This window comes from Pseudorca crassidens, chromosome 9 (genome assembly GCF_039906515.1).
Source record: "Pseudorca crassidens isolate mPseCra1 chromosome 9, mPseCra1.hap1, whole genome shotgun sequence".
In the NCBI taxonomy this organism is placed as follows: Eukaryota; Metazoa; Chordata; class Mammalia; order Artiodactyla; family Delphinidae; genus Pseudorca; species Pseudorca crassidens.
In genome coordinates, this window is record NC_090304.1 from 8,885,889 (window position 1) to 8,912,561 (window position 26,673).

General features: G+C 43.4%; 1 protein-coding gene across 1 annotated transcript; it reads left to right on the forward strand.

The window, feature by feature from the left end:
* Nucleotides 1–1,386: 1,386 nt before the first annotated feature.
* Nucleotides 1,387–26,673, forward strand: PLAAT5 (phospholipase A and acyltransferase 5). The gene is given in 8 exon segments (XM_067748658.1): nt 1,387–1,574; nt 1,577–1,750; nt 2,308–2,401; nt 3,674–3,773; nt 20,562–20,580; nt 20,583–20,674; nt 22,606–22,863; nt 24,950–26,673. Coding segments are annotated over 8 exon segments (906 nt in total). The 5' UTR covers nt 1,387–1,498; the 3' UTR covers nt 25,043–26,673.

Consider the following 26,673-nt stretch of genomic DNA (forward strand, 5'->3'; position numbering starts at 1 on the left):
CTAAGTGTTGGTGAAGATGTAATCAACAAGAATTCTTACACATTGCTGGTGGAAGTGAAATTGGTACCACCAATTGGGAAAACGTTTTAGTGTTCTATTGTAAAGTGGAACATTTTCATACCTTCTTAGCTATTAAATCCTATAGACTCTCTTGCATGCATACACCAGGATACAATTTGGGTTCTTTTCAATAGTTTTCTAAATCCAAATTAGAAAACAAAACAGAACAAAACCAAGTGGTTTTATCACCATATCAATAAAATGTGGTCTATTCACATAATGGAATATTTTCCAGCACGGGAAACAAATTACAGATCTGTACAGCAATGTGTATGTATTATAGAGACAACTTTTTTTTTTGCTGTACGGGGGCCTCTCACTGTTGTGGCCTCTCCTGTTGCGGAGCACAGGCTTCGGACGCGCAGGCTCAGAGGCCATGGCTCATGGGCCCAGCCGCTCTGCGACATGTGGGATCTTCCCGGACCAGGGCACGAACCCGCGTCCCCTGCATCGGCAGGCAGACTCTCAACCACTGCGCCACCAGGGAAGCCCTAGAGACAACTTTAAAAGAAGCAGATTGCAGAAGATAATACAGCGTGATACGATTTTTTTTTCTGTGTGTGATACGATTATTACAAGCTTCAAATAAGCAAAACGAAACAACGTGTTAGGACTACAAAGAAGAGATTTTTAAAAAGTTTTAAAAAGCAAGAGCATGATAGACTGGAGAGAGGTGACCTCTGGGGGATGGGGGTGGAGGTGAGGGTGGGGCTGGGAGATGGGATAAGGGAAGACCACACAGGTAGGAGGAGCCTCTGTGCTAGGTGTGTTGCGGTTCTTAGTAGGATGGTGTTTTCACGGGTGGTAATTTTATCGTCATGTTTCATAACTACATGTATTCCATGGATTCTTTTGTATATATATTACATATTATGTATATAATTTTAATAAAAACATATAAAAGATTATCTGTCGATCGCTCGATCTGGTCTGAATCGTCCAAGATTTTAACTCCTGAGCGTACCTCCCCAAGCCCTCCTAACTTGGCCTCAACCCCTATCTCCAGATGTCGCTCCTCTGCTCCGTGGACCTTCAGCTTCTCCAGCCACATCAGATGCCACCTCTGAGTCTTACAGAAACTATTCTGTTACTTTCCACCCCAATCGCCTCCTACGCCGCTTTTCCCTACCTTTCCTCTCAAAGCGCCCCCCAGCCCCCGGCCCCGCGCAGGTTCCTGGGCTTTCAAGCGCCCCCACCAGCGCCGGCTGTGTTCGGACACGTGCTCACCGCGCCCGCACCGCCCTCGCCCCGCGCGCTCTGGCCGCGCGCCCCCGCCGTTCGCTGCGCGCCCGCGTGCCCACTCCGCGCCCCTCCGCCCTCCCAGCAAGCAGCGTCCCGGACCCCGCAGCTCTGCCGACCCGGGGCCGCGCCGACTGGGAACTGGCCTGGCGAGTCGCCCCCAGCGAGGCCCGGGGACCGGCGGGGCGGCAGCAGCGGGATGGGCCTGAGCCCCGCCGCCGAGCGCGAGTGCGGGCGCCTCCTCCCTATGTTCCCCCGGCCCCGCCTCAGGCCGCCTCGGAAACCGCGAGTGTACGGACGAATGACACCCAGCCTGCTCCTGGACTTTCGCCTGGGCCCCAGTCGGGTCGCCGCGGGAGGGGGGCTCCTCCTCACCAAGCCCCCACGCCTGGGCCTGGAACCTTCCGGGGTCGTTCTCCAGGCCCCAGCAGGCCGTTGGACCCCCAGAAAGGTCACCATGGTTTCTTTCAACGCTCCTTCTCGTAGATATTTGTTCATTGTGCGAAACGCTTGTTAACCGAAATGAGTGAATATTTTGGAATGATCGTTGGTTATTAATGTAATCGAAGCGAACCAGGCGTCCAGTGACTCTCTCGAGTATTTACCTTCCTGTTGTATTTAGGGTGGAAATGGGACAGACGGGGTAGCTGCCGGGCAGGTAGAGTTATAATAACAGCTCTGGCTCCGCAGAAGCTTCTGCCATTGGGTTTGGCCCCGAGGATTCTGCCCTCTGGGATAGAGGCATCCTCTTCCCGAGTCTGTACCCAGGAATTCCAAAGCCTCTCTTTCCCGGAGGAACTGAGCCCTCTCCAGGATGGTCTCACAACCCCCTTTATCCCAAAGTTTATTGAGGGCTAACCAGGTGCCAGGCTTGGTTCTAGACTGGAGCTCCCACCTCTGCATAGCTGTCAAGGTGCTCGCTCCAATCCTCCTTTCATGGGTTTCACGCCCTATAGAAGGCAGTTGTGGTTTAAATATTCAATAACATTTTTTTTCCCCTTGAATTAGAAGAATCTGTGGGGTCTCAAGAGTTGGTCCAGCTCTTACCCAAGCAGCCACAGCAGGGCACGTTAGAACAGGGCAGAAGCAGCGTCCGGCAGGGGTAAGATTCTTTCTTCGTATGTAAGGACTGGGTCTTTGGGTGGTTAGAAGCCTTTTGAAGAACCGACTTTGATGACAGTTTGTAAAACAAATCCTGAGCTGGTTTTGCGAACCAGCCTACCACTAACGAAGGCTAGTGTGCTCCTGGTAATAACAGCCAGAGGGCAGTCCTGGGACCTGGTGGAGGGAGGCTACCTTGTAGCAGTTTCTAGCCGCAAGGCCATTCTACAGACTCCTGAGAACTGAATTGCTTTCCAAGAGTGCTTACAATATTTTGCCAGCTGGGCTCAGTAACTAATGAATGATGCAACCTTCTTGCCAATTTCTGCAATTCGCTTTCATTAAAAACATGATAGTTGCTTCTGTTTAAAATTCTGAGAGCTGAAAGTTTGGAGAAGAGCAATATGGAAAATGAGGGGTTCCCCCACTCCCCCGCTCCCATATACTGTACTTTTGGAGAAGAGTTAAAATTTGGGGAAGGTAAAGAAAATGCCATTTGGGGGTTGGTAATGTATTAGATGTGTACATATGTTTTCTCATTTAACCCTCTTGACAACTCTGCGAGAAAAATATTAGCATCTCTATTTTATAGACAATCAAACTGAGGTTCAGACAGACTAGTTTACTAGCTCAAGGTTGAATAGCAGATATCAGAGCCAGGATTCAAACCCAGGTCTTTTTGGCCCCCATATATTTCACTCTACTTTTCTACCCCAAAAGCATACTCCTACCTTTAGTTTCAGTCCTCTCCTGTAACATTTTGTTTCTAGGGACAAAATATACTGATTTCTTTCACATTACTTGCAGTTACAGTGTTGTCAACAAGATTTCTCAGAAACATGGAGCTAATTATTGGAAGAAACAGGTCAAGAGTTCCAGGGGCTTGCCTCTGGCCAGGAGGACTGGGAGGGGAAGGGAAAGAGCAGAGGCCTGTTGCACTTCCGTATAAGTCATTATGTACAGTTACCATTTTTTAAAAAGCTATGTCTAAGTATCACTTTGATAAATATTTAAAAAAAAAAAAGATTATCAGAGGAGGGGGGGAAAGCCCCTGAAAGCAACTCATTGCTATCATTAGCATTTTAAACAATTGTCTGAAAAGCAAAAAACAGCCATTATTTTGTATGACAGCAAATGGCATCACAGAAACAAGCTTGAGAGGGGGGAATGTTTCCTATAATCTGAAAACTAAAAGATATCTTAAAATCGTAAATCTGAAGTAATACAGAATTTCCAATAATTGTGAATTTGTGTGTGCACAAAATTCATTTAGGGAGAAACCCTTGGAGTCCACACCCAACCAGAAGAGAGCAGAGTGGAATTCAGCTCTGGAGCCTGGGAGTGCGGGAAGGTTGATAAAGCAGGCAGCAGAGGTGGGTATCTCGGGAATTCTCAGACCAGGCATATCTTTAACTTCCTGGCGACTTCTTCCCTACATAATATTGTCTTTTACTTTATTTATACTGTGGCAGGTTGAATTGCACACTGATTTGGGATGTTGCTTATGCCTTTAACATTTTTTAAAAACAGCTTTACGGAGCTGATTATTGAGCTTTATTGAGGTGTAACTGACATACAATAAACTTCATCTATTCAGAATATGCAATATACATTTGGATATGTTTTGACATATGTATTCACCCATGAAACCATCACCACAATCAAGATAACGAACATCTCCATCACTCCCAAAGCTTTCTTTGTTCCCTTCTGTAAACCCCTCCCTCTTCCCACTCCCATCCCCAGGCAACAACTGATGCACTTTCTGTCATTATGCGTTCGTTTGCGTTTTCTAGAGACTTATATAAATGGAATCATGTTGTATGTGCTCTTTTTTGTCTGCCTCCTTTCACGTAATTATTTCAAATTATATCCATGTTGCAGGTTATCAGTAGTTTATTCCTTGTTATTACTGAGCAGGATTTCATTGTATGGATAGACCCCTGTTTATCCATTCACCCGTTGGTGGGCATTTGGGTTGTTTCCAGTTCTCGCTGTTACAAATAAAGCCGCTATGAACATTTGTTTACAGATCTTTGTATAGACATATGTTTTCTCTTGGGTGAATACGTAGGAATATAGTGGCTAAATCATTTGGTAGATGTTTGTTTAACTTACTGTTTTCCAAAGTGGTTGTGCCATTTTACATTCCCACCCGCAGTATGTGAGAGTTCCAGTTCCTCTTCGTCCTCCTCAGCATTTGGTTTGGTCAATCTCTTTAACTTTAGCTCTCCCAATATGTATGTCGGTATCTCATTGCTGTTGTAATTTGCATTCCCTTAATGACCAATGATGTTGAAAATCTTTGCATGTGTTTATTTGCTTTCCTTATATTTATATATAATCTTTGGTGAAGTACCCAAATCTTTTGCCTGTCTTTTCTCTTGGTTTATCTGAGAGTTCTTCAGAAATTCTGTATACAAGTACAGATGGAGTTCATCATCACTTGCAATATTCTCTCTCGGTCTGTGGTTTGTGTTTTTGTTTTCTTAACAGTATCTTTTGAAGAACAAAATATTTTAACTCTGTTGAGGTCCAATTTATAAGTTTTTCTTTTATGAATTGTGCCTTTGGTGTTGTATCTGAGAAATCTTTGCCTAAACCAAGGTCACAAAGGTTTTCTCCTCTTTTCTTCCAGCTATTTTAAAGTTTTAGTTTTTACACATTACCTTTACATCTTTGATACATTTTGAGTTGATTTTTGTATATGGCATGAGGTATAGATCGACGTTTATTTTTTTTTCTTCGTGGCTATCAAGCTATTCCAGCATGATTTCTAGAAACGACTATCCTTTTCCCACTGAGTTGCCTTTGCACCTTGTAAAAACCAGTTATCCACATACTAGTGGGTCCCTTTCTGGGCTGTTTTATTCCATTGATCCTATTTGCCTATTGTAAGGCCAACATCACACTATGTTGATTACTGTAGCTTTGTAATAACTCTTGAAGTCAAGAATGTTAGCCCTCCGATTCTGTTGTTCTTCTTCAAAGTAGTTTTGGCTATCCTAAGTTCTATAAAACGCCTGCTGAGATTTTCCCTGGAATCACATCAAATTTTAAGAGAATTGGTGTCTTCACAATGTTGTCTCCTGACTCATGAACAAGGTGTTCTGTTTACTTAGGTCTTCTTTAATTTCTCTCAGCAGTGTTTTGTAAATTTCAGCTTCAGATCCTGCACATCTTTTTGAAAGTATTTCATACTTTTTGATGCTATTGAAATGGTATTTCAGAAAATTTTAAATTTCAATTTTGAACATTTAAAGTGAAAAAAAAGTCAATTTCTGATTGTTTATTGCTAGTAATTGGAAATATAATTGACTTTTGCCAGGGTACTTAGATAAGGATACTTATCTTGTATCCTTCAACCTTATTTACTGACTTATTTACTTGAGTAACTTTTTGGGGGTCGATTCCATTAGACTTTTTACATATCATGTCACCTCTAAAGACAGTTTCACTTTTTCCTTTCCTAGCTGGATGCCTTTATTTTTGTCTTAAATTGTACTGATACTAGCCAGAACCTTCAGTACAATGCTTAATGGAAGTGGTGGGAGCAGACATCTTTATCTAATTCCTTAACTTAGAGGGAAAGCATTCAGTCTTTACCATTTAGTATGATGTAAGCTGTAGGTTTTTCATAGATGCCTTTTATTAGGTTAAGAAAGTTCCTTTCTTTTACCAGTTTGTTGAGAGTTTCTTTGGAAAAAAAAATCAGGAATAGACATTGAATTTTAACAAATGCTTTTTCTGTACCTATTGAGATGATCATATAATTTTTCTTTTTTAGTTTGAATTATATTGGCTGGTGTTCAGATGTTATAACAACCTAGAAATCCTGGGGGGGGGGAAACACATGTGACCATGATGTATTATTCTTTTTATATATTGTTTTATACAATTTACAAAATTTTGCTTTGAATTTTTGCATTTATATTCATAAAGGGTATTAATTTGTTAAATTTTATTTTCTTGTATTTGTCTGTTTTGGTATTACGGTAATGCAAGCCTCATAGAATGAGTTTGGAAGTATTCCTACTCCACAGAATTCTTGTGAAGAATTGGTATTATTTTTTCCTTTAATGTTGGTTAGAATTTACCAGTGAAGCTGTCTGGGCCTGGTGTTTTCTTTGTTTGAAGGATTTTTAACTACAAAATCAATTTCCTTCATATATTTTGGGATATTCACATTATCTGTTTCTTCTTGAGTGAGCTTTGTCAAATATATTGGCATAAAGTTGTTCATAATTTTCCCTTGTTATCCATTTAGTATCTGTAGGACATGTAATGATGTCACCTCTCTCATTCCTGATATTGGTAATTTGCGTCTTCTCTTTTTTTTCCCTGATCAATTCGGTTAGAGTTTTAACAATTTTATGGATTTTCTCAGAGAACCAGCTCTTGATTTCATTGATTTTCTTCTGTTGTTTTTCTGTTTTCTATATCTCTGATCCTGTTCTGATTTTTATTATTTCCTTTTTTCTATTTACTTTGGTTTTAATTTGCACTTCTTTTTCTGTCTTAAGGTGGAAGTAGAGGACACTGATTTCAGACTTTTCTTCTTATCTATTATAGGCATTTATTACTATAAACTTCCCCTTAAGCACTGCTTTGTGATGTCCCACAAATTTTGGCATGTTGTATTTTCATTTTTGTTCAATTCAAAGTAATTCCCCCCCCCCACCTTTTTATCTCCTGTGGGTTATGAAAAATGTTATTTAGTTTCCAAATGCTTGGAGATTTTCCAAGATATCTTTTGGTTATTAAGTTATTCTGTTGTGGTCAGAGAATGTATTTTGTATGACTTGAATCCATTTCAATTTAACGAGACTTGTTTTACAGCCCCAGATGTGGTCCTTCTTGGTAAATATTGTTAGTTTCTGGGAAGAACGTGTATTCTGCTATTGTTGGATGGAGTAGTCTATAAATATCTATTAGGTCAAGTTGGTTCATAGTGTTATTCAGGTCTTCTGTTTATATTTTTCTATTAATTACATAGAGGAGTACTGAAATTTTTGACTATAACTGTAGATTTGTTTATTTCTCTTTGTCGTTTTATCAGTTTGTTTTTAATGAATCATAAGGTCGTATCATTAGATATGTAAACATTTAGTATTGTTATTCATTATTGATGAATTGATTCCTTTATTATTACAAATAATACCTTCTTTATTCCTAGAAAGATTCATTGCTTTGAAGTCTACTTTGTCTGATATTAATATAGTCACTCCAGCTCTTTCAATTAGTGTTAGCATAGTATGTCATTTTCTTCCTTCTCCTTTTAACCTATTTATGCATTTATATTTAAAATGTGTTTCTTGTAGGCAGCATAGAGTTGAGTTTTATTTTTTTATCCAATCAACAATCTCTACCTTTTCACTAGGACGTTTAGACTATGTACTTTAATGTGACTATTAATAGGCTGAGATTTAAGTCTGCCATCCCTATTTGTCCTATCTGTATTTGTCCTATCTGTTATTTCCTATTTGTCCTATCTGTTTTTCTGTTTCCTTTCTCCTTTTTTTCCCCGACTTCTTTTTGATTGTTTTGTGTGATTCAGTTTTATTTCATTTGTGGTTTATTGACTATAATTCCGTGTGTTTTGTAATTTTAATTCTTGTTTTAGTTTTTATAGTCTACATTTTTAACTTCTTATGGTCTGCCTTCGAGTGATACTGTACCGCTTTATTTATAGTATAAGAAGCTTACAGTAGCTCCATTTCTCCATATCTGGCGTCATTATTAACGCCAGATATGGAGAAATGGATTATTATTAACATTATTATTAACATCCATTTTGCTTCTAAATCCCAACATACATTGTTGTTATTGTACTTTTGCTTAAGCTGTCAGTTACCTTTTTAAAAAATGACAACCTTATTGAGATACAATTCACGTATACCTAAAATTTATCCTTTTAAAGTGTACCGTGTGGTGGTTTTTAGTATATTCACAGAGTTGTGCAACCATCATAATGGTCTAATTTTAGAATGCTTTCATCCCCCTAAAAAGAAACTCCACCTCATTAGCAGTCTCCTCATTTTCCCTTGTCCCTAGTCCCTGGAAACCACTAACCTGATTTTTGTCTCTAAGTATTTGCCTCTTCTGGACGTTTCATGTGAATGGAATCATACAATCTGTGATCTCTTGTATGTGGCTCCTTTCACTTAGCATAATGTTTATAAGGTCCATCCATGTTGTAGCCCGTGTCAGTATTTCATTCATTTTTATTGGCCAGTAGTGTTCCATTGTATGGATATACGATCAGTACATTTTGTTTAGCCATTCATCTGTTGATGGACGTTTGGGTTGCGTCCACCTTTGGTTGTTAGGAATAATGCTGCTATGAACATTCATGTACAAGGGTGGACCTGTGTCCACACTTTCAGTTCTCTTGGATATATACAGTTATCTTCTAAAAGAATTTAAATTATAAGAAAACATGAGTAGATAGATCCGAAGTTTTGAAGGTGTCTTCTAGCAGTGATTATAGTGTCATGTGATCCGAGGTACTCAGGGTCTGCTAGAGAGCTTGGCCATCAGTTACTGCTGGACTTACTATGACTCGCTACGTTGTACTTGTTCAAACGGTGGTGAGACTCTTAATCTCTTCAGTAAAATAAAAATCCTTACAGTCAAAGGTTTTTATTTCTCATTCTATGATAGGAGAGGAAGGCGCCAATTGAGTTGGTCTCAATTGTATGGTTTAGGAATATAGAGGCGTCAAGATTCCAACATTATTACCAGGCCAGTGAGTTATCAAGCCCAACCACCAATAGGAATTTCAGTTCCTCCTTGAACTACAACAATTTCTAGAATGTCTCAACACCACTTTGTTCAGATGATATTCTAAGGACTGATTTATATTAACAGAGAACAGAACAAGTTGGTGACGGTTAATGAATATTCAGGAAGCCTCCATATTGCACAGTACCTCGATACTCTTGTGTTTTCAATTTGATACTTTGTCAAGTCAGATTCTTTAGCAAGCTTGATGCTGTGGAAAGATACAGCTATCTCTGCAGCTGCGGGTGGCCATCACTTTAAACACTTAATTTTATTTATTTATTTTTAACATCTTTATTGGGGTATAATTGCTTTACAATGGTGTGTAAGTTCCTGCTTTATAACAAAGTGAATTAGCTATACATATACATATATCCCCATATCTCCTCCCTCTTGCATCTCCCTCCCACCCTCCATATCCCACCCCTCTAGGTGGTCACAAAGCGAAGATTCCTTTTAAAAGGAAATTTGTAAGGACTTGCATTTTTTTTTTTTTTTGTGGTACACGGGCCTCTCACTGCTGTGGCCTCTCCCGCCGTGGAACACAGGCTCCGGACGCGCAGGCTCAGCGGCCATGGCTCACAGGCCCAGCCGCTCGGCGGCATGCGGGATCCTCCTGGACCAGGGCACGAACCCGCGTCCCCTGCGTCAGCAGGCGGACCCCCAATCACTGCGCCACCAGGACTTGCATTTTTTAAGGTTAGGCTCTGGAGTTTCTTTAGTATATGGGCTGCCGAAGTGAGCACTCTGGAGTTTCTTTTGATAACGTTATAAGCAAAAGCAGGTCTGTAGAACTCAGTGTTAATGGCAAAAATGTAATACAAGATGAATAGGATTTTACTTAATAGCGAAATAAGGAGTGTATAGCATTGCTTCTCTACAGTGTTTTACTCAGCAGAGATCTGGGAGGCTAGTCTTGTCCTTGGCCTCAAGGTGCTTGTGGACTATTTGGGTAATAGGAGGAAGAGAGGAATTTATCTTATAAAATGACAAGCAACATCATTACCAGCTCCCCATATGAAACTTTGTGTAACATTAATACATGGTTTCATTCACTTGCCCCTGTTTCAGAGAGTCAGGACAAAAACCTGCTGGGATGTATCACTTCAAGCTGTTCTGTTTTCATCTTAACCTGATGGAGGTCTATGTGTAGGTCTTTGACGGACATGCTTACTTTCCACCTTCACTAACCTCATGCCATTTTGAGGCTCTATCATTTGACTCCTATTTCTGCTGATCTCATCAAGACATGTACATACCCTTTAAAATACATGGAACGACTTACTGCTTTGTGTAACAGGGGTGAATTAATGCCAAGATAGGACAGATGAGATAAATGCATCTTGAGGTCCTAGCACATGAGGAGCACCAGCTCTTTTACTCAAATGAGGCCTCAGAGATTGCTCACCATGGACACACGTCCACCCCCCCACCCTGCCCACATTCTCTCCTTTTTGCTTTCTATTGTCTGGATCTGTATATCATCTCCAGATTCATCTTGTATCTCTCTCCTCCCCCTGATCACCCTGTACCAACCATCCCCGCCTCTTTTCTGTACATTTCATGAACCCAAGTCCTCCCTTTCTCAGAGCCTTTGCACTCACTGGGTTGCCAAGACTGCTCTTTCCTGGTTTTGCAAATCCAGCTCACATATGTTGTTATGGACTCAGTGTATGTGGGTCCCTCCCTCCCCCCACCACATTCATATGTTGGAGTCCTAATCTTCAGCATGACTCTATTTGGAGTAAGAAGTAATTAAGGTTAAATGGGATCATAAGGGTGGGGCCCTAACATGATAGGATTAGTGCCCTTATAAGAAGGGACACCAGAGAGCTAGCTCTCTCTCGCCACACACAAAGAAGTAGTCACTTGGGAGTTCCCTGGTGGTCTAGCGGTTAGGATTAGGAGCTTTCATTGTTGTGGCCAGGGCTCAGTCCCTGGTTGGGGAACTGAGATCTCCCATGTGTCGTCATGTGAGCTTGCAGTGAGGTGGCAGCTGCCTGCAAGCCAAGAGAAGAGGCCTCAGAGTGAAACCTGCCTTTCTGGCACCTTGGTCTTTGGATTCACCAGCCTCCAGAACTGTGAGAAGATAAATTTCCCTTGTTTAAGCCACCCAGCATGTGGTATTTTGTTATGGCAGCCCAAGCATACCAGTGCGTGTCTTCTGGTCAGAAGGGCCCTCCCTGACCTCTCTATGGGAAGGCCAGCTCCTCCTCGGGGGCTCTTGATCTCAGCCCCTCCCATTTTTTTCAGGACCCTTTGCTGCTGATTAACCTTCTCTCTCTGCCGCCTTCAATATCTCCCTCCCGCTGGAGCCACGCTACCAGCACTCATGTGCTGTCGTCCTTCCTGTCTTGAAAATGCCCTCCCTGGACCCCTGTTTCTGTCCATTTCCCACCTGGTGCCCCTCCTCCCTTTCACAACCAGTATCCTGAAGGACTCGTCTGCCCTCATGGTCTCCTGTCTATAACTGGTGTCGGAAAGACCTCCACCTCCACCACGATGGGGTCCTTTTCTTCTTCTACAGTCTCATCAGACCTTCTCTCCCTTCATATTCAGCCACACTAAACCCTCCTGCCCAAGAGTCTTTGTCCTGCCCCTGCCTGGAGCGACCCTCCAGATGGTCACATAATTTTCTTCCTCGTGGCTTTACCTTCTCAGCCTAAATCTTACCTCTTCATAGAGGTCTCTCCTGCCCTTGGGGCCCAGAGTGTATCCACAGTCACTCTATGTCACACCACTCCCCTTTCAGTTGGATTATAGAAAACCAGCTTTAGCTAGTATAAGTCAAGAAGAGATTTTTTAAATTGCAAGGTTACTAGGGTAACTTAGAGTCAGGGAGGACTCACCGTAGGAACCTGGGCAGATCTGGGCTCTTTAGAGACTGGAACCAGGATCTGGGCCCCTGCCACTGCCAGGGGATCCTGTCTGTCTGGCCACCTCTCCCCTTGGTTTCTTTCAGATCGACGGCCTCAATTTTCCTCTACATCAACAGCTTCTTCCATGAGGTTTAGAGAAGGGAGGTCCCACTTAGCAACCCCAGAGGAAATAGACAGCATCTCTTCCCTTGCTTTAAACACAAAAAATCCTGAAAACAGACAAACATACAAACCCCAACCAACCAACCAAGCAAACAAACCCCCCCGCCCCGAGCTCATAGATACAGAGAACGGATTGGTGGTCGCCAGAGGCAGGGGGTGGGAGGTGGGCAAAATGGGTGAAGGGGGTCAAATGGTACAAATGTTCAGTTATAAAAACGAACAGGCTGTGATGTACAGCGTGGCGGCTATAATTAATAATGCTGTATTGCATATTTGAAAGTTGCTAAGAGACTAAATCTTAACAGTTCTCTTCACAAGGAAAAACAAATTCTGTAACTATGTATGGTGATGGGTGTTAACTAGACTTATTGTGGTGGTGACCATTCTGCAATATATACAAATATCAAATTATTATGTTGGATACCTGAAACTAATATAATGTTGCATGCCAGTTATACCTCAATCATTTAAAAAAAAAAAATCCCAAGGGAAAGGCTCGGATTGGCCTGAGTTGAAAGGGTGCAATGATTGGCATCCCCACGAGGATCACAGGGCTGGGGAGGAAGGGAGAAGTTACCCGAAGAGAAATGAGACGGCTGCTGTCAGAAGAATCCAGACCATCTACCATGGCTACACTTCAGTACATATGGTACTAGAGTAGTCTTAGCCTTCCATCACATCACCCCATTTATTGCCTTAATAGCATGTATCACATTAGATAGTCATTTTGCTTATTGACTGTCTGTCTCCTTCCAAAAGAGGGCAGAGCTTTTGTCAGCCTTATTCACTGCTGTATTCCCAGTGCTTAAACTAGTAGGTGCTTGATAAATATTTGTTGATTGAATACATAAAGGGAGAATTTCTGGGGGGAATAAGACCATCGTATTCACTGCAAGGGATTAGAAAAAAGTTCACCATGGCAGATTCATAACAGAGTAATTAGGAGTGAGGCGCTCCATTGGGGCATACAGTAATCTTTCGACATTTGTAAAATGTTCTTTTGTAAAGACCAACATCTTTGCTCTCTCGGAAGTTCTCCTGAGAATGTGTCGAACACCTAGTGAGTGGCAGAGTTGGGATTTGAACCAGGTCTCCTAACAACAAACACTGTCTTCTTTCTATGACTTTGTAGCTGCCTACCATTCTTTTTTTTTTTTTTAAAGAAATATGCACATTTTATTTCAATAAATACATACACACAAAACCCCTACAAATGAACATTTATATGTATATATATGCTAATCTGTTGACTTGGGGTAAAACTTTTTCTTTGAGTATGAATCTTGCTTAAGTACAAAAAGTATCTTCTATGATTTCTATTTTCCATTTCTTTTAGATGGTACATAAGCTTGAAGATGCTTGTAAAGCAGTCTGAGTGCAGATATCTTTTTTTTTTTTTTTTGCGGTACGCGGGCCTCTCACTGCTGTGGCCTCTCCCGTTGCGGAGCACAGGCTCCGGATGCGCAGGCTCAGCGGCCATGGCTCACGGGCCCAGCCGCTCCACCGCATGTGGGATCTTCCTGGACCGGGACACGAACCCGTGTCCCCTGCATCGGCAGGCGGACTCTCAACCACTGCGCCACCAGGGAAGCCCCAGATATCTTTTAAGTATTTACAATTTTTCCAAATCTTTTACGATTATCTTCCCTATACCTTTTTTTTCTTTCTTTCTTTCTTTCTTTTCTTATTAGTCATCCATTTTATACACATCAGTGTATACATGTCAAAACCAATCTTTGTTTGGTTTGTTTTTGTAGGTCCTTTTCTTCTCTTGTGTTTCCCACTTAGAGAAGTTCCTTTAGCATTTGTTGTAGAGCTGGTTTGGTGGTGCTGAATTCTCTTAGCTTTTGCTTGTCTGTAAAGCTTTTGATTTCTCCATCGAATTTGAATGAGATCCTTGCTGGGTAGAGTAATCTTGGCTGTAGGTTCTTCCCTTTCATCACTTTAAGTATATCATGTCACTCCCTTCTGGCTTGTAGAGTTTCTGCTGAGAAATCAGCTGTTAACCTTATGGGAGTTCCCTTGTATGTTATTTGTCGTTTTTCCCTTGCTGCTTTCAATAATTTTTCTTTGTCTTTAATTTTTGTCAATTTGATTACTATGTGTCTCGGAGTGTTTCTCCTTGGGTTTATCCTGCCTGGGACTCTCTGCGCTTCCTGGACTTGGATGGCTATTTCCTTTCCCATGTTAGGGAAGTTTTCGACTATAACCTCTTCAAATATTTTCTCGGGGTCCTTTCTCTCTCCTCCTTTTGGGACCCCTGTAATGTGAATGTTGTTGCGTTTAATGTTGTCCCAGAGGTCTCTTAGGCTGTCTTCATTTCTTTTCATTCTTTTTTCTTTATTCTGTTCTGCAGCAGTGAATTCCACCATTCTGTCTTCCAGGTCACTTATCTGTTGTTCTGCCTCAGTTATTCTGCAATTGATTCCTTCTGGTGCATTTTTCATTTCAGTTATTGTACTGTTCATCTCTGTTTGTTTGTTCTTTAATTCTTCTAGGTGTTTGTTCTTTAGTTCTTGTAGGTGTTTGTTCTTTAATTCTTCTAGGTCTTTGTTAAACATGTCTTGCATCTTCTCTACCTTTGCCTCCATTGTTTTTCCGAGGTCCTGGATCATCTTCACTATCATTACTCTGAATTCTTTTTCTGGAAGGTTGCCTATCTCCATTTCATTTAGTTGTTTTTCTGGGGTATTATCTTGTTCCTTCATCTGGTACATAGCCCTCTGCCTTTTCATTTTGTCTATCTTTCTGTGAATGTGGTTTTTGTTCCACAGGCTGCAGGATTGTAGTTCTTGCTTCTGCTGTCTGCCCTCTGGTGGATGAGGCTATCTAAGAGGCTTGTGGAAGTTTCCTGATGGGTGGGACTGGTGGATGGTAGAGCTGGCTTTTCTCTGCCTACCGTTGTAACTCGAATTCTCTGCTTGGTGTCATGTCTGTGTCTGAGGCTTCAGGTTTTATTTCTGAGGTATCATCTGGGTTAGGATCAGAGCTGAAAGTGAAATTCCTAATACCTGTATCATGATGATTTTCTTCTGCTCCCAGCTTCCCACATCTGCTCCAGTGCCTGGTCAGGAACTGACCCAAGAATCAGTGTGTTTCAGAAACAGCTAGGGACTTTACATTTTTACTCCCAGGAGTTCAAAATAAAGCTCTGTCTTTGTGGTTTTGTTCCTGCCTCCCTGCCACATGCTGCAGGCAGGAACGAGCCCTCCACCCACTTCCCTGCACCACCCCTGTCATAGTTATAAGACTTTCAGAAACTGTTATCATCCAGCGGCCTTATGAAAGACTGGTTTTTCCAACCAGGTGCCTATTTCTGGGAGAAGGGCCAGAGCTGGGTTGCCAGCTTGTGCAAAGGAAATAAATAGCAGATGGATGGAAGATTTCAAAGTCATATCTTATTCCAAAGAGAGAAAAAGGGGCAGGGAAACCTTAATCTGGATTTGAAGATTGGAGCATCAGCTGGGAGTGGAGTTCGCCCTGGAGGATATAGACAGGTTCCCTAAGGTTCATGAAATGCTGGGGACAGGCTAAAGTTAAGGAAAAAGGAAGGATGGGACCTTGGAAAAGCTCCCAATATGGCTACAACCTTGGCTGCCATTAGAGTCACCCGGGGAGCTCTTAAAATTCTGGTTCCCAGGCCATACTCCACATCAATCTTAATTTTTAAAAGCTCTGCAGGTGATTTCCGTGTGCAGCCAAGGTTGAGACTCAAAGCTCAATACCATCAATTTATAGAGGGAGAAACTTCAGCAAGAGAGCAGGTAACTCTAGGTGACTGTTAAGTCTGTTGTGAATCCCATTCAAGTTTCCACCTGACTACCCCTATCCAGAGGCAATATTGCAGGTGGAGAGTATTAAGGAACAAAAGAAAACTTAAAATTCTAAAATCCACTCCCCTCAACCCCAGAATTTTTTGTTTCCTGTACCACAAAGCTTGTTCAATATCCTTGATGACCAGCACGTGGATTTCTTTTGTTTTTTTTGCTTAGACTAGCATCACAATGAATTGTGCTGTCTTCTTACTGGCAGATAATTCGAGGAAAAAACAGCAAGGATAGTGATTCTGCTTTCCAGATGAGAAGGCTAGTTTGGAGCGCCCTCTAGTGGGAGCTCAGTTGCCACCGTATTTTCTCTTTAAGGCAGAAGGAGTTGGTTTGGTCCAGGACCCCAGTTCTGGTCCTAGCTCTGCCACTGACTTGCCTAGGACCTTGGACGAAGCACTTCATCTTTCTTGGCCTGATTTTTGCCCATAAAAATTCTAAAATCCACTCCCTTTCTTGGCCTCAATTCCTTCCATGTAATATCACTGAGTAGATGGTCTGCTTTTTGCCCATAAAAATTCATTCCGTCAAGTGGGCAGGACATCTGGAGTGGCTAACTGAGCATCTCAGAAAAATATCCCCAAACAGCAAAAATAAAGCTGGACAGAACCATCAAAGACAACCATTTAAAGACTCTGGAATTTGACCAAAGGCATACAACAAATTGATAAGTGTTGAATTAAGAAAGCCTACTGAATCTTGGAATCTCAGAACAATGGAGAGCTGTAGTGTCTTAGTAAGTCCCCCACCTCCCCCAGCTCTGTGGTGGGGAAGTTGTTACCTGGGTGGGTGGGACCTGCCAGGAGGACTGGCAGTGGCAGCAGAGGGCAACTTTATTTGTTGGAAAATTCCACGCCCAGAGATGTTGTGGAAAACAATAGTTATCTCAGTGACAAACATCATGGAAGGCCTAGCCTGAGGTTGCAATACTGGTTGGGACAAATGATGGACTAACAGACCAGCCAGACCTTTAATACGGAAACCCAGGTAATGAGACAGCTGAAGACGGTCTAGAAAAGCTGCTGTTCTCTAAGGGGTGCACAAGGCTGCACACACATTTGGGAGAGAACAGAGGGGCCTGCGTGAGTCTCTAGCTCCTGGAGGAACACGAGGCCTTGTGAATGCAGAAAGTAACAGCTGGGACAGACTTCTAAACTTGAGAACCTGAATGAATTCTCCAAACCACACCGAGCTCCGTAGGAAAGGAGTGATGCCTTATTGGCCCAAGATGTGGCTTAACCTCTGCCCAGTCACTGGCTGACCATTATTTTTATGCCAGGCTTGAAAATAAGAGCAAGAAAAAACAAACAAACAAACAAAACTGAAGCAGATACACCAGTGGTTGCTCTGAGGGAAACAGACATCACAGAACCAATCCAGGCAAACCTCTAAACAAACAGACAGACAATGGCAACCACCAGCCCTGGGGGGGAATCAGAATCCAAATGGCTGAAAGCCAAACACAAAGAGAAAATCTTGAAAGCAGCAAGAGAAAGAAAGACTCATCATGTACAAGGGAACCACAATAAAATTGATAGCTGGCTTTTCATCAGAAACGACGGAGGCCAGAAAGCAGTGGAATGGCATTTGAAAAGTTCCAAAAGAAAAAATGTCAACCAAAAATCCTATATCCAGTAAACTGTCTTTCAAAAATGAAAGTAGGGGCCTCCCTGGTGGCGCAGTGGTTGGGAGTCCACCTGCCGATGCAGGGGACGCGGGTTCGTGCCCCGGTCCGGGAGGATCCCACATGCCGCAGAGCAGCTGGGCCCGTGAGCCATGGCCGCTGAGCCTGCGCGTCTGGAGCCTGTGCTCCACAATGGGAGGGACCACAACAGTGAGAGGCCCACGTACCACAAAAAAAAAAAAAAAGAAGAAGGTAGAATAAAGGTAGTCTCAGATAAGTGAAGACTGCCTTAAAAGGAATAGCAAAGAAAATTCTTCAGGCTGAAAGGAAGTCACACCAGATAGTAACTAATCCACATGAAAGAATACAAAGCATGGGAGATTCCTGGTGGTCCAGTGGTTAAGACTCTGCTCTGTCACTGCTTAGGGCCCAGGTTCAATCCCTGGTCAGGCAACTAAGCTCCTACAAGCCATGCGGTGTGGCAAAAAGGAAAAGAAAAAAAGCACCCATAAAGGTAATTACATTGGTTATTATTATCAAAGAGTATAAATATATATTTTAGCTTTTATCCTAATTAAAAAGACAATCGAATTAAACAGTAATTATAAAATTTTATTATTGGCCTTTTAACATGCCAAGATGTAATAAATATGACAATAATAGCACAAGGGAGGGAGGCTGAAAGGGACAGGGAGAAATCCAATCCACAGGGAGAAATGTGACTCAGTTAAACAGTCCAGAAAAGGCAGAGATCATCTGACTTGATAATACAAGATCCAGTTATATGCCACCTACAAGAGGCATAGTTTAGATTCAAGGTCATAAATAGGTTGGAAGTAAAAGGATGTAAAAAGACGCAAGCAGAACCACAGCTGGAGTGGTTACACTAATACCAGAAAAAATAGACTTTAAGGGAAGAAGTATTACTAGGAAAAAAGAGAAACTGTTTGCAATGATAAAACGTTAATTCATCATGAAGATATAACAGTTATAAACACACACATTTAACAACATAATCCCCAGATTCATGAAGCAAAAGTTGATAGAATTGAAGAGCGAAATAGACAATTCAGAAATAATAGTTGGGGGTTTTAAATACTACACTGTCAATGCTGGATAGAACAATGTGACAGAAAATCAGTGAGCATATAGAAGATTTGAACGATGATATTAACCAACTTGACCTAACTGACGTTTACAGAATAGTCCACTCAACAATAGCAGAATACATATTCTTCATAAGCAGATATGAATGTTCCCCAGGATAGGCCATATTCTAGGCCATAAAGCAAGTCTCAGCAAATTTAAAGGGATTGAAATAATATAAAATATTTCTTTGTTCACATGAAATTAAATTAGAAATTAATAACAGAATGAAATTTGGGAAATCTACAAGTATTTGGAAATTAAAAAACATACTTCTAAATAACCCATGGGTAAAAGAAAAAATAGAGAAATTGGAAGATATTTTGAGTTGAATGAAAATGAAAACAGCATATCAAGTTTTATGAGATGCAGTTAAAGCAGTGCTTAGAATAAAATTTAATATGGGCTGGTGTGGGTTCGATCCTTGGTCGGGGAGCTAGTATCCCACATGCGTCGTGGCCAAAAAACCAAAACATAATAAACAGAAGCAATATTGTAACAAATTCAATAAAGACTTTAAAAATGGTCCACATCAAAAAAATCTTTAAAAAAAAAAGGAAGATTTCAAATCAATAATCCAAATTCCTACCTCAGTAAACTGGAAAAAGGAAAGCAAACTAAACCCAAAGCAAGCAGAAGGAAGGAAATAATAAGTATTGGAGCAGAAATCAATGAAATAGAAAACGGAAATAAATGGAGAAAATCAGTGAGGCCATATGTTGGTTCTCTGAGAAGATAAATAAAATCGACAAAACCTTGGCTATGTTCATTGCCCAAGAAAAAGAAAACTCAAGTTACCAAAATCAAGAATGGAAGAGGTGGTTTACTACCAGTCTTACAGAAATTAAAAGGATAATAAAGGAATACTATGAATAACTTTATGCTAACAAATTAGAAAACTTACATGAAATGAACAAACTCTTAGAAAGACACAGATTACAAAACTGGCTCAGGAATAACTAGAAAATCTGAACAGACCTATAACAGGTAAATTGAATTAGTAAATAAAAATCTTTTCACAAGGAAAAATTCAGGCCCAGAGGGCTTCACCATACATTTGAAGAAGAAGAATTACCAATTACCAGTCCCTCACAAACTCTAAAAATAGAGGAGGGAATGCTTCCCAACTCATTCTGAGGTCAATGTTACCCTGATACTAAAGTCAGGCAAAGAAAAGAACTACAGACTAATATCCCTTATGAATGTAGATGTGAAAGTCCTCAACAAAATAGTAGCAAACTGAATTCAGCAACATATAAAAAGGATTATACATCATTACTAGGTGAGATTTATCCCAAGAATGGCAGTTTGGTGTAACTCCCCAGCCCAAAGCCAGAACCTGCAGGAGAACCTTTTCCTCTTGCAGTGTCTCTCTAGCGCCCTCTATTGAGAAAGCTCGCATGGTGCTGAGTTTCAAGGAGAAATGCTTACAGGAGCTCCTTCGCTTATCACAGGGCATGTATGCAGACGGAGCTGTGCGTTTGGAGCTGGGACTGTCAGCCTCGGTGGCTTTAATAACGAGGGTGTAGCAGGAGTGGGCGGGTCCCTCGGCCATTTGTGTGAAGAGAGCTTTTTGCAGCCTGGGTTTCTGTAAAGTGATGAAAGGCAGTGTCTTCAGGCTGAGCTGTAGCTGATCCCCAAACAAGGAGGACTCTGGACTTCCTTGGGCATGTGAAGTCTACTTTATTTTATTTTATTTTATTTTATTTCATTCCATTCCATTCCATTCCATTTCCGTCATAGGGTAAACCAAGACCCAGACCTGAGACCTGATTGAGATTTTCCGGGTTGGCTACGAGCACTGGGCCGTCTATGTGGAAGATGACTGTGTGGTCCACCTGCTCCCACAAGTCAGAGTGAATACTCTATTGGAATATTGATATTGAAGTTAGCAAAGTAAAAAGAAGGACAGCTAATTACTGTGTTCCTCAGCTGCTGCCTTACTTTAGCAACAGAACACCCAAAGCACGACTGGACCTTAATTTACTGTGTGATAGAGCTTGGTCTCTGTCCACCAAAAACCACTGAGTGTCCAGCCCTACGACAGATAAAAGTATAAAGATCATTCCTAAGTTCCCTGACCACCTAGACCACTCTTCCTTTTAAAATAGAAGCGTAAGAACCAGAGCCTCCATTTGGTAATGACAGCAGTTCAGTATCCTTCTGAGGGTCCCCTGGGAGGGGTGCAGATGCTTACGCGTTCTGATTGTCACTTGCTTCCTATTGCCCCAAATGCTGCATCCATCTGGCTTCCTGGTCACCTCTGGCACCTCCATCCTCACCTTGTCTCCCTGCTTTTCCAACCCATGCCAGGCTGCTCCACCCCCAGTGTGGGCATCGTTCTCCTTTCATTGCAGCATTAACACAGGGCTGAGATTAAACGGGTGACTCATTAAATTTTGGTGGAGATTCGATGGGGGCAGAAGTGGTGATAGTGGAAGATTACAGCACAGAATGTGAAACAGCTTAAAACTGGACATCCAGAACCATTGGTCACATGGTGGCCTCAGGAGATGGGGGAGCTGGGAGAAGGGGAGGCAGGGGCTCCTCTGGGTAATCTTTGATGCTTTGGGGATTTTGCCTCCTGTGCAAGTACTGCCCGTTCAAGATTAGATTACAGAAGGGCTCTGGTACCAAATGCCTGTGGCCGCACCTTGTTCACAGCTCTCATCCTTGTCTCCTGTCCCCCTCGGTTGGCCCCGCCCCTCACCTGGCTGAGACCTTCCTGCAGAGCAGAGTCCCTCTCCCCTCGCTTTGCTTCCCCACCCCATCCACCCACACCCGTCCCCCTTCCTGCCTGGATGCCTACACGAAGAATGAAAAATCGCTCCACATCGCATTCGTCTTCACCTCTCCTTTCCAGACTAAGTCCAGGAGCCTTCCTCTTGCGTAACCAAAGAGTTGTACAAGTTAACAGTTTTGTCACCACCGCCCCCCATCAGATCTTCCTTCAAAAATGAATTCTGCCATCTTTGTTCCTGAGAGCTGAATTGCCTACTGCCAGCTTTTGCAAAATCAGCAGATAGTCCTCAAATACTTCAGAAAGGAACAAGGGACATTTCTTGCACTCAGACAACTTACAGAGGGGGAGGGTTCCCACGTTTGCCTGTCCATATGGTTGTAGCAGAAAAACAGTCCTGATATTAAATTACCACCCACCTGGCCTTGGGCAGCTTCCAGACCTTCTCTGGAGCTCTCTCTCCTCTAAGGACTGAATATGATAATACAGCAGTTTTCAGACGTTTCTGTTTTTCCAAGCTGTGGAACCCTGTTTTCAAACAAACACTCAGTGAGAATCCTGATACTTGAGCAGAGGGAAAGGCAGAGTGCCTCTGGGTGGAAGCGGGTTGGAGCGGGTCTGCATGGTGGCAGAGGGAGGCCTATCCTGGAACCGCATGACAGCCCCTTGTCCAGGAGCTGACTCTTACCTGTAAGGGTATTCGTCACATGTTTGTGAAGATTGCTGGAGTCTGGTTAGGAAAGCAAGACCCCAGTCCTAGGACTTGATCAGGTCTGTACACGGAGTGGAGTCTGGGCCTACACCATGAGGTACCCCTGGAGCTTGATGAGAAAGAGATTGAGAGTGGTGGTTGAAAGTGGGGAGTGCGGAAAGCTGGCCCTTTGCGGTTCATTTAGTCCAACTTCCCATCCTCTGCTGTGCCTTTTAGAGACGGTGAAACCAGGACCCCAAGAGGAGCCACTGATCCAGCGGCTGGAGTGAGCCGGTGCTCTGCCCCACTGCCCCTTGCAGCTTCCAACTTTGGCTTGCCTTTGGCCTCTAGGTGAGGAATTTGAGGCCAGCAGCATCACGTCCGTCTTCAGCAACCGGGCGGTGGTGAAATACAGTTGTCTGGAGGACGTGCTGCATGGCTGCTCCTGGAAGGTCAACAACGAGCTGGATGGGACATACCTGCCCCTGCCCGTGGACAAGGTCATCCAGCAGACGAAAAAGATGACCAGCAAGATAGTGCAGTACAGCCTGATCGACGGGAACTGCAAGCGCTTTGTCAACGACCTGAGGTACGGCGTGCCCAGGAGCCAGCAGGTGTGGCACCCCCTGCCCCCGCCTGGCTCTGACCCGGGGTCTTGGGGCTTGTTGCTGCATCAGGGGTCCAATTGGTGATCGGTGTTTTCATTATTATTTGTTGGGCTTGTGGGGCCTTCCGTTGCTCCAGGATGGCTCAGGAGGTGTTTTCACCTCTACTGACGCATGGAGGAGTAGAGGGGGCACTGGGCTGCATAGTAAGACCACCAGGTGGAATCCCTCCTCAGCCACTTAAACTGGCATGCTCTCCTCGGCCAAATCATCTTATTTCTGAAACTGTTTTCTTCCTTTACAAAAAGGGGAAAAACTGCGGTAGATACTCAGAGCTAAAGTTGCAAACTAGCAGCCCGCGGGCCACATCTGGCCCACAGATATGTTTAGCTTGGATGACTAGTATTTTTTTTTTCTTAATTTGAATGACTTGCAAACATTTAAGAATATAGAAATTTTATATAAAAAGATCTGGATTCCCAGCCTCTCTTGGACAACCTATTTTTTAATTTAATTTTATTTTTTAACATCTTTATTGGAGTATAATTGCTTTACAATGGTGTGTTAGTTTCTGCTTTATAACAAAGTGAATCAGTTATACATATACATATGTTCCCATATCTCTTCCCTCTTGCGTCTCCCTCCCTCCCACCTTCCCTATCCCACCCCTCCAGGCGGTCACAAAGCACCGAGCTGATATCTCTGTGCTATGCGGCTGCTTCCCACTAGCCATCTACCTTACGTTTGGTAGTGTATATATGTCCATGCCTCTCTCTCGCTTTGTCACAGCTCACCCTTCCCCCTCCCCATAACCTCAAGTCCGTTCTCCAGTAGGTCTGTGTCTTTATTCCTGTCTTACCCTAGGTTCTTCATGACATTTTTTTTTTTCTTAAATTCCATAGATATGTGTTAGCATACGGTGTTTGTCTTTTTCTTTCTGACTTACTTCACTCTGTAGGACAGACTCTTGATCAGGCCACTGGGCCCTCGTTCCAGCTTGCTAACACTCTACAGGGCCGAGTAGGAGCTCCCCCTTCAGAAGGGGTGTGGGGCATCGGTATGTCACCTACCAGCTTCACCCACATTCCCTGCCTGGCTTGTGTGTACTTGGGTCTGTCATCCTTCCCCCCCTCGCCCGCTTCCCCCACGTATAGGATGGTGATAAATTAAATGTGGTACGCTATGTGTGAAAAAGCTTTGGAAGCCTAAATACCTGTGACAATTTGAGCTGCTCTTGTTACTATTTGGACCTTACTAAAACCCCATGTGATGAGAGGAGGAAGTGTGTACTGTTGCCTTTTTAATAGATTAGAAGGATCAAGATTGAAAGGTGGAACATAATTTTCCCATTTTCTTTTCTATGTTACCTGTGTTCTCTTGACCTATGGGGCTCGAATCCCAGTGCTGGTCTCTCTACTGTCCCTCTCCCGTTTCTCAGCGAGGGTTAGCAGCCCCGCCCACTCGCCCTCCCCCCCCCCCCCCCCCACTCTCTGCATCTTCTTCCTTCCTGCTCTGCCTCTTCTCCCAGCCATTCCATGCTTGTGAGACCTTGTACTAGTGCTCGGGCCTGGTGGGCTCTGGTATGAGGGATCTCCTGTCTCCTGAGCATCTGTGCATGGAAAGAAGACCCCAGGGCGCAAGGGGGTTATAGGAGGTCCTGCTGAGGAGCCTGGGCCTGGCGTGCATGAGACCCGAGCCCAGATCTAAGTGCGGATGCCGTTCACTGTGTCACTTTGTCCAAGTGAGCGCCCCTCCCTGGCTCTCAGGTTCCCTGTGTGTAGAATAAGGGACTCAGTGGCTGTGCTCCTCTGAGCCCCGTGCTAGTGGCAGACCGTGGGCTGAATGGCTCTCGGGGGGAGGAAGGGGACCAGGGGCCCTGGATGCCTCCTGGGGAAAGGGCTCGCTCCCGCCTCTGATGTGCACCTCAGGCCGTCCTGGCTTCTTCAGGTCTCTTGCAGCTCTAGGGTCTTTGGGAATCGAGGGTGGCTGCTTCTTAGGCAGGCCAGCTCCTGACGGGGTGTGGTGAGGTAGGGGTGGGGCAGGGTGCGAGCCTAGGAGCCTCACGGAGGGTCCTATGAACTGGTCAGCTTTGCAGGTAGAGCACATGCTGACAGAGGGAGCCAAGGCTCCAGGGGCGGTGCCTTCAGCCGTGGTGGACAGCCTAAGGCCCAAAGCAGCAATGGCCTGAAGCCTCTGAAGAAGAGGAAGAGCTACTGACGTCGGCAGAGAGAACGTGCCTCCTTCCCTCCCCTGCCTCGCTCTCCCCACCGCCCCGTGTGAGAAAATTGTGAGTTTCTGGAAGAATCTAGAATGTACCCAATTACCCCGCCAGAAATACATCCAATATATGTGCTCATCGACCCCTGGCCTCTCAGGGTGGGAAGAACCTAATATTTATTCTGCATCTATTAGGTGCCAGGCACTGTGCTAGGCATGTCACATACTTCATCTTACTCTCTTTGGAGGAAGGAGCCTTACTTACTTTTTAGGCTGAACCTAGTCTGTGGCGCTTGAAACATCCTGGAAATCTCTGCCGAACGTTCCCAGGAATGAAGAACTCTTTGCAGAAGGTCGTTTTATTGCCCTTTCAGACCCACAGTGCGATTCAGGGGAGGAGGCCTTTTAGGAAACCTGTAACGCTGCTCAGGGCCACCTGTGCCTTGATCTAGGAACACCTCTCCCAAGAAATATTTTCTTTTAAAAATTATACATGACTTTTATTTTTTTTTATTGAAGTAAAGTTGAGTTACAGTGTTGCGTTAAATACTGCTGTACAGCAAAGTGACTCTTATACATACACACGTACATTCTTTTTCATATTCTTTTCATTATGGTTTATCACAGGATATTGAATATAGTTCCCTTTGCTATACAGTAGGACCTTGGTGTTTATCCATAGCTTTATTCTTTATTGTCTAAAAAACCTCCCAACTTAAAGTTTAATCAACGAGAGCATTTATCTTGCTTTTCTGTCTCATAAGCACCGGAAAATTAGAAGTTTCTATCTTCACCGATTTCAGAGGAATACTTAAAATAACTTAATCAATGGACTTCGGTGTGAATGAGGGAGAGAAAGGAGTGGTTTTTGTGCTTTGAACAATGTGGACATGATGGAAGATCTATGATGATGGCTGGAGATCGTTAGTGCCAGCTGAGAGCTGAAGCCACCCCAGAAAGCCAGAGAAGGGCTCTCGAAATGCCCTGGGGAAACATGAGGAACGTGAAGAGGGCAGGATGGAACCCCCGAGCATCTTACGTAAGATCTGTTAGGATCTTCTAGAGTCTTTCTCCTGTTTGGAGGAAACAGACCTGCAGGGAAACTCTTCAGTTTCCCCCGCTCTGTTCTGTTCTTAGCAGTCCAAGCTTGACTGCCTCTCTCTGTTTCCTAGATGCTGGAGTCTGGGTGTGTCTCTTTGATTGTCTTCCCTCTGCTCGTCCCGAGCGGCCCCTCTCTCTGCTTTGCACAGCAGTTACAGGTGCTGGTAGGTGGAGCTCGCCCCCGTTTCTGTGAATCACGACTAGGATACAACCATTGTCCCTAGTTCCCGTAATCACCTCCTCCCCACCCCACAAGATCACTGGAGTTCCCAATACCCCTCCCTCAGTCTCTTTATTCATGATACGGTCTAGGTTGGAATCTTCCTTTGGAGGAGAACCCAAGTGCCGGGAATTTATACTTTATAAATTTTAGCTTTGAATTAACTCAGTCATAGGTTAGTAAACCTTTTGATCTGAAGATCACTCTGAACTCATAGACCATATTAATCATTAATCAAGGGAACCAGGTGTTGTTTGATTAACAGACCAACAACTCCCCCG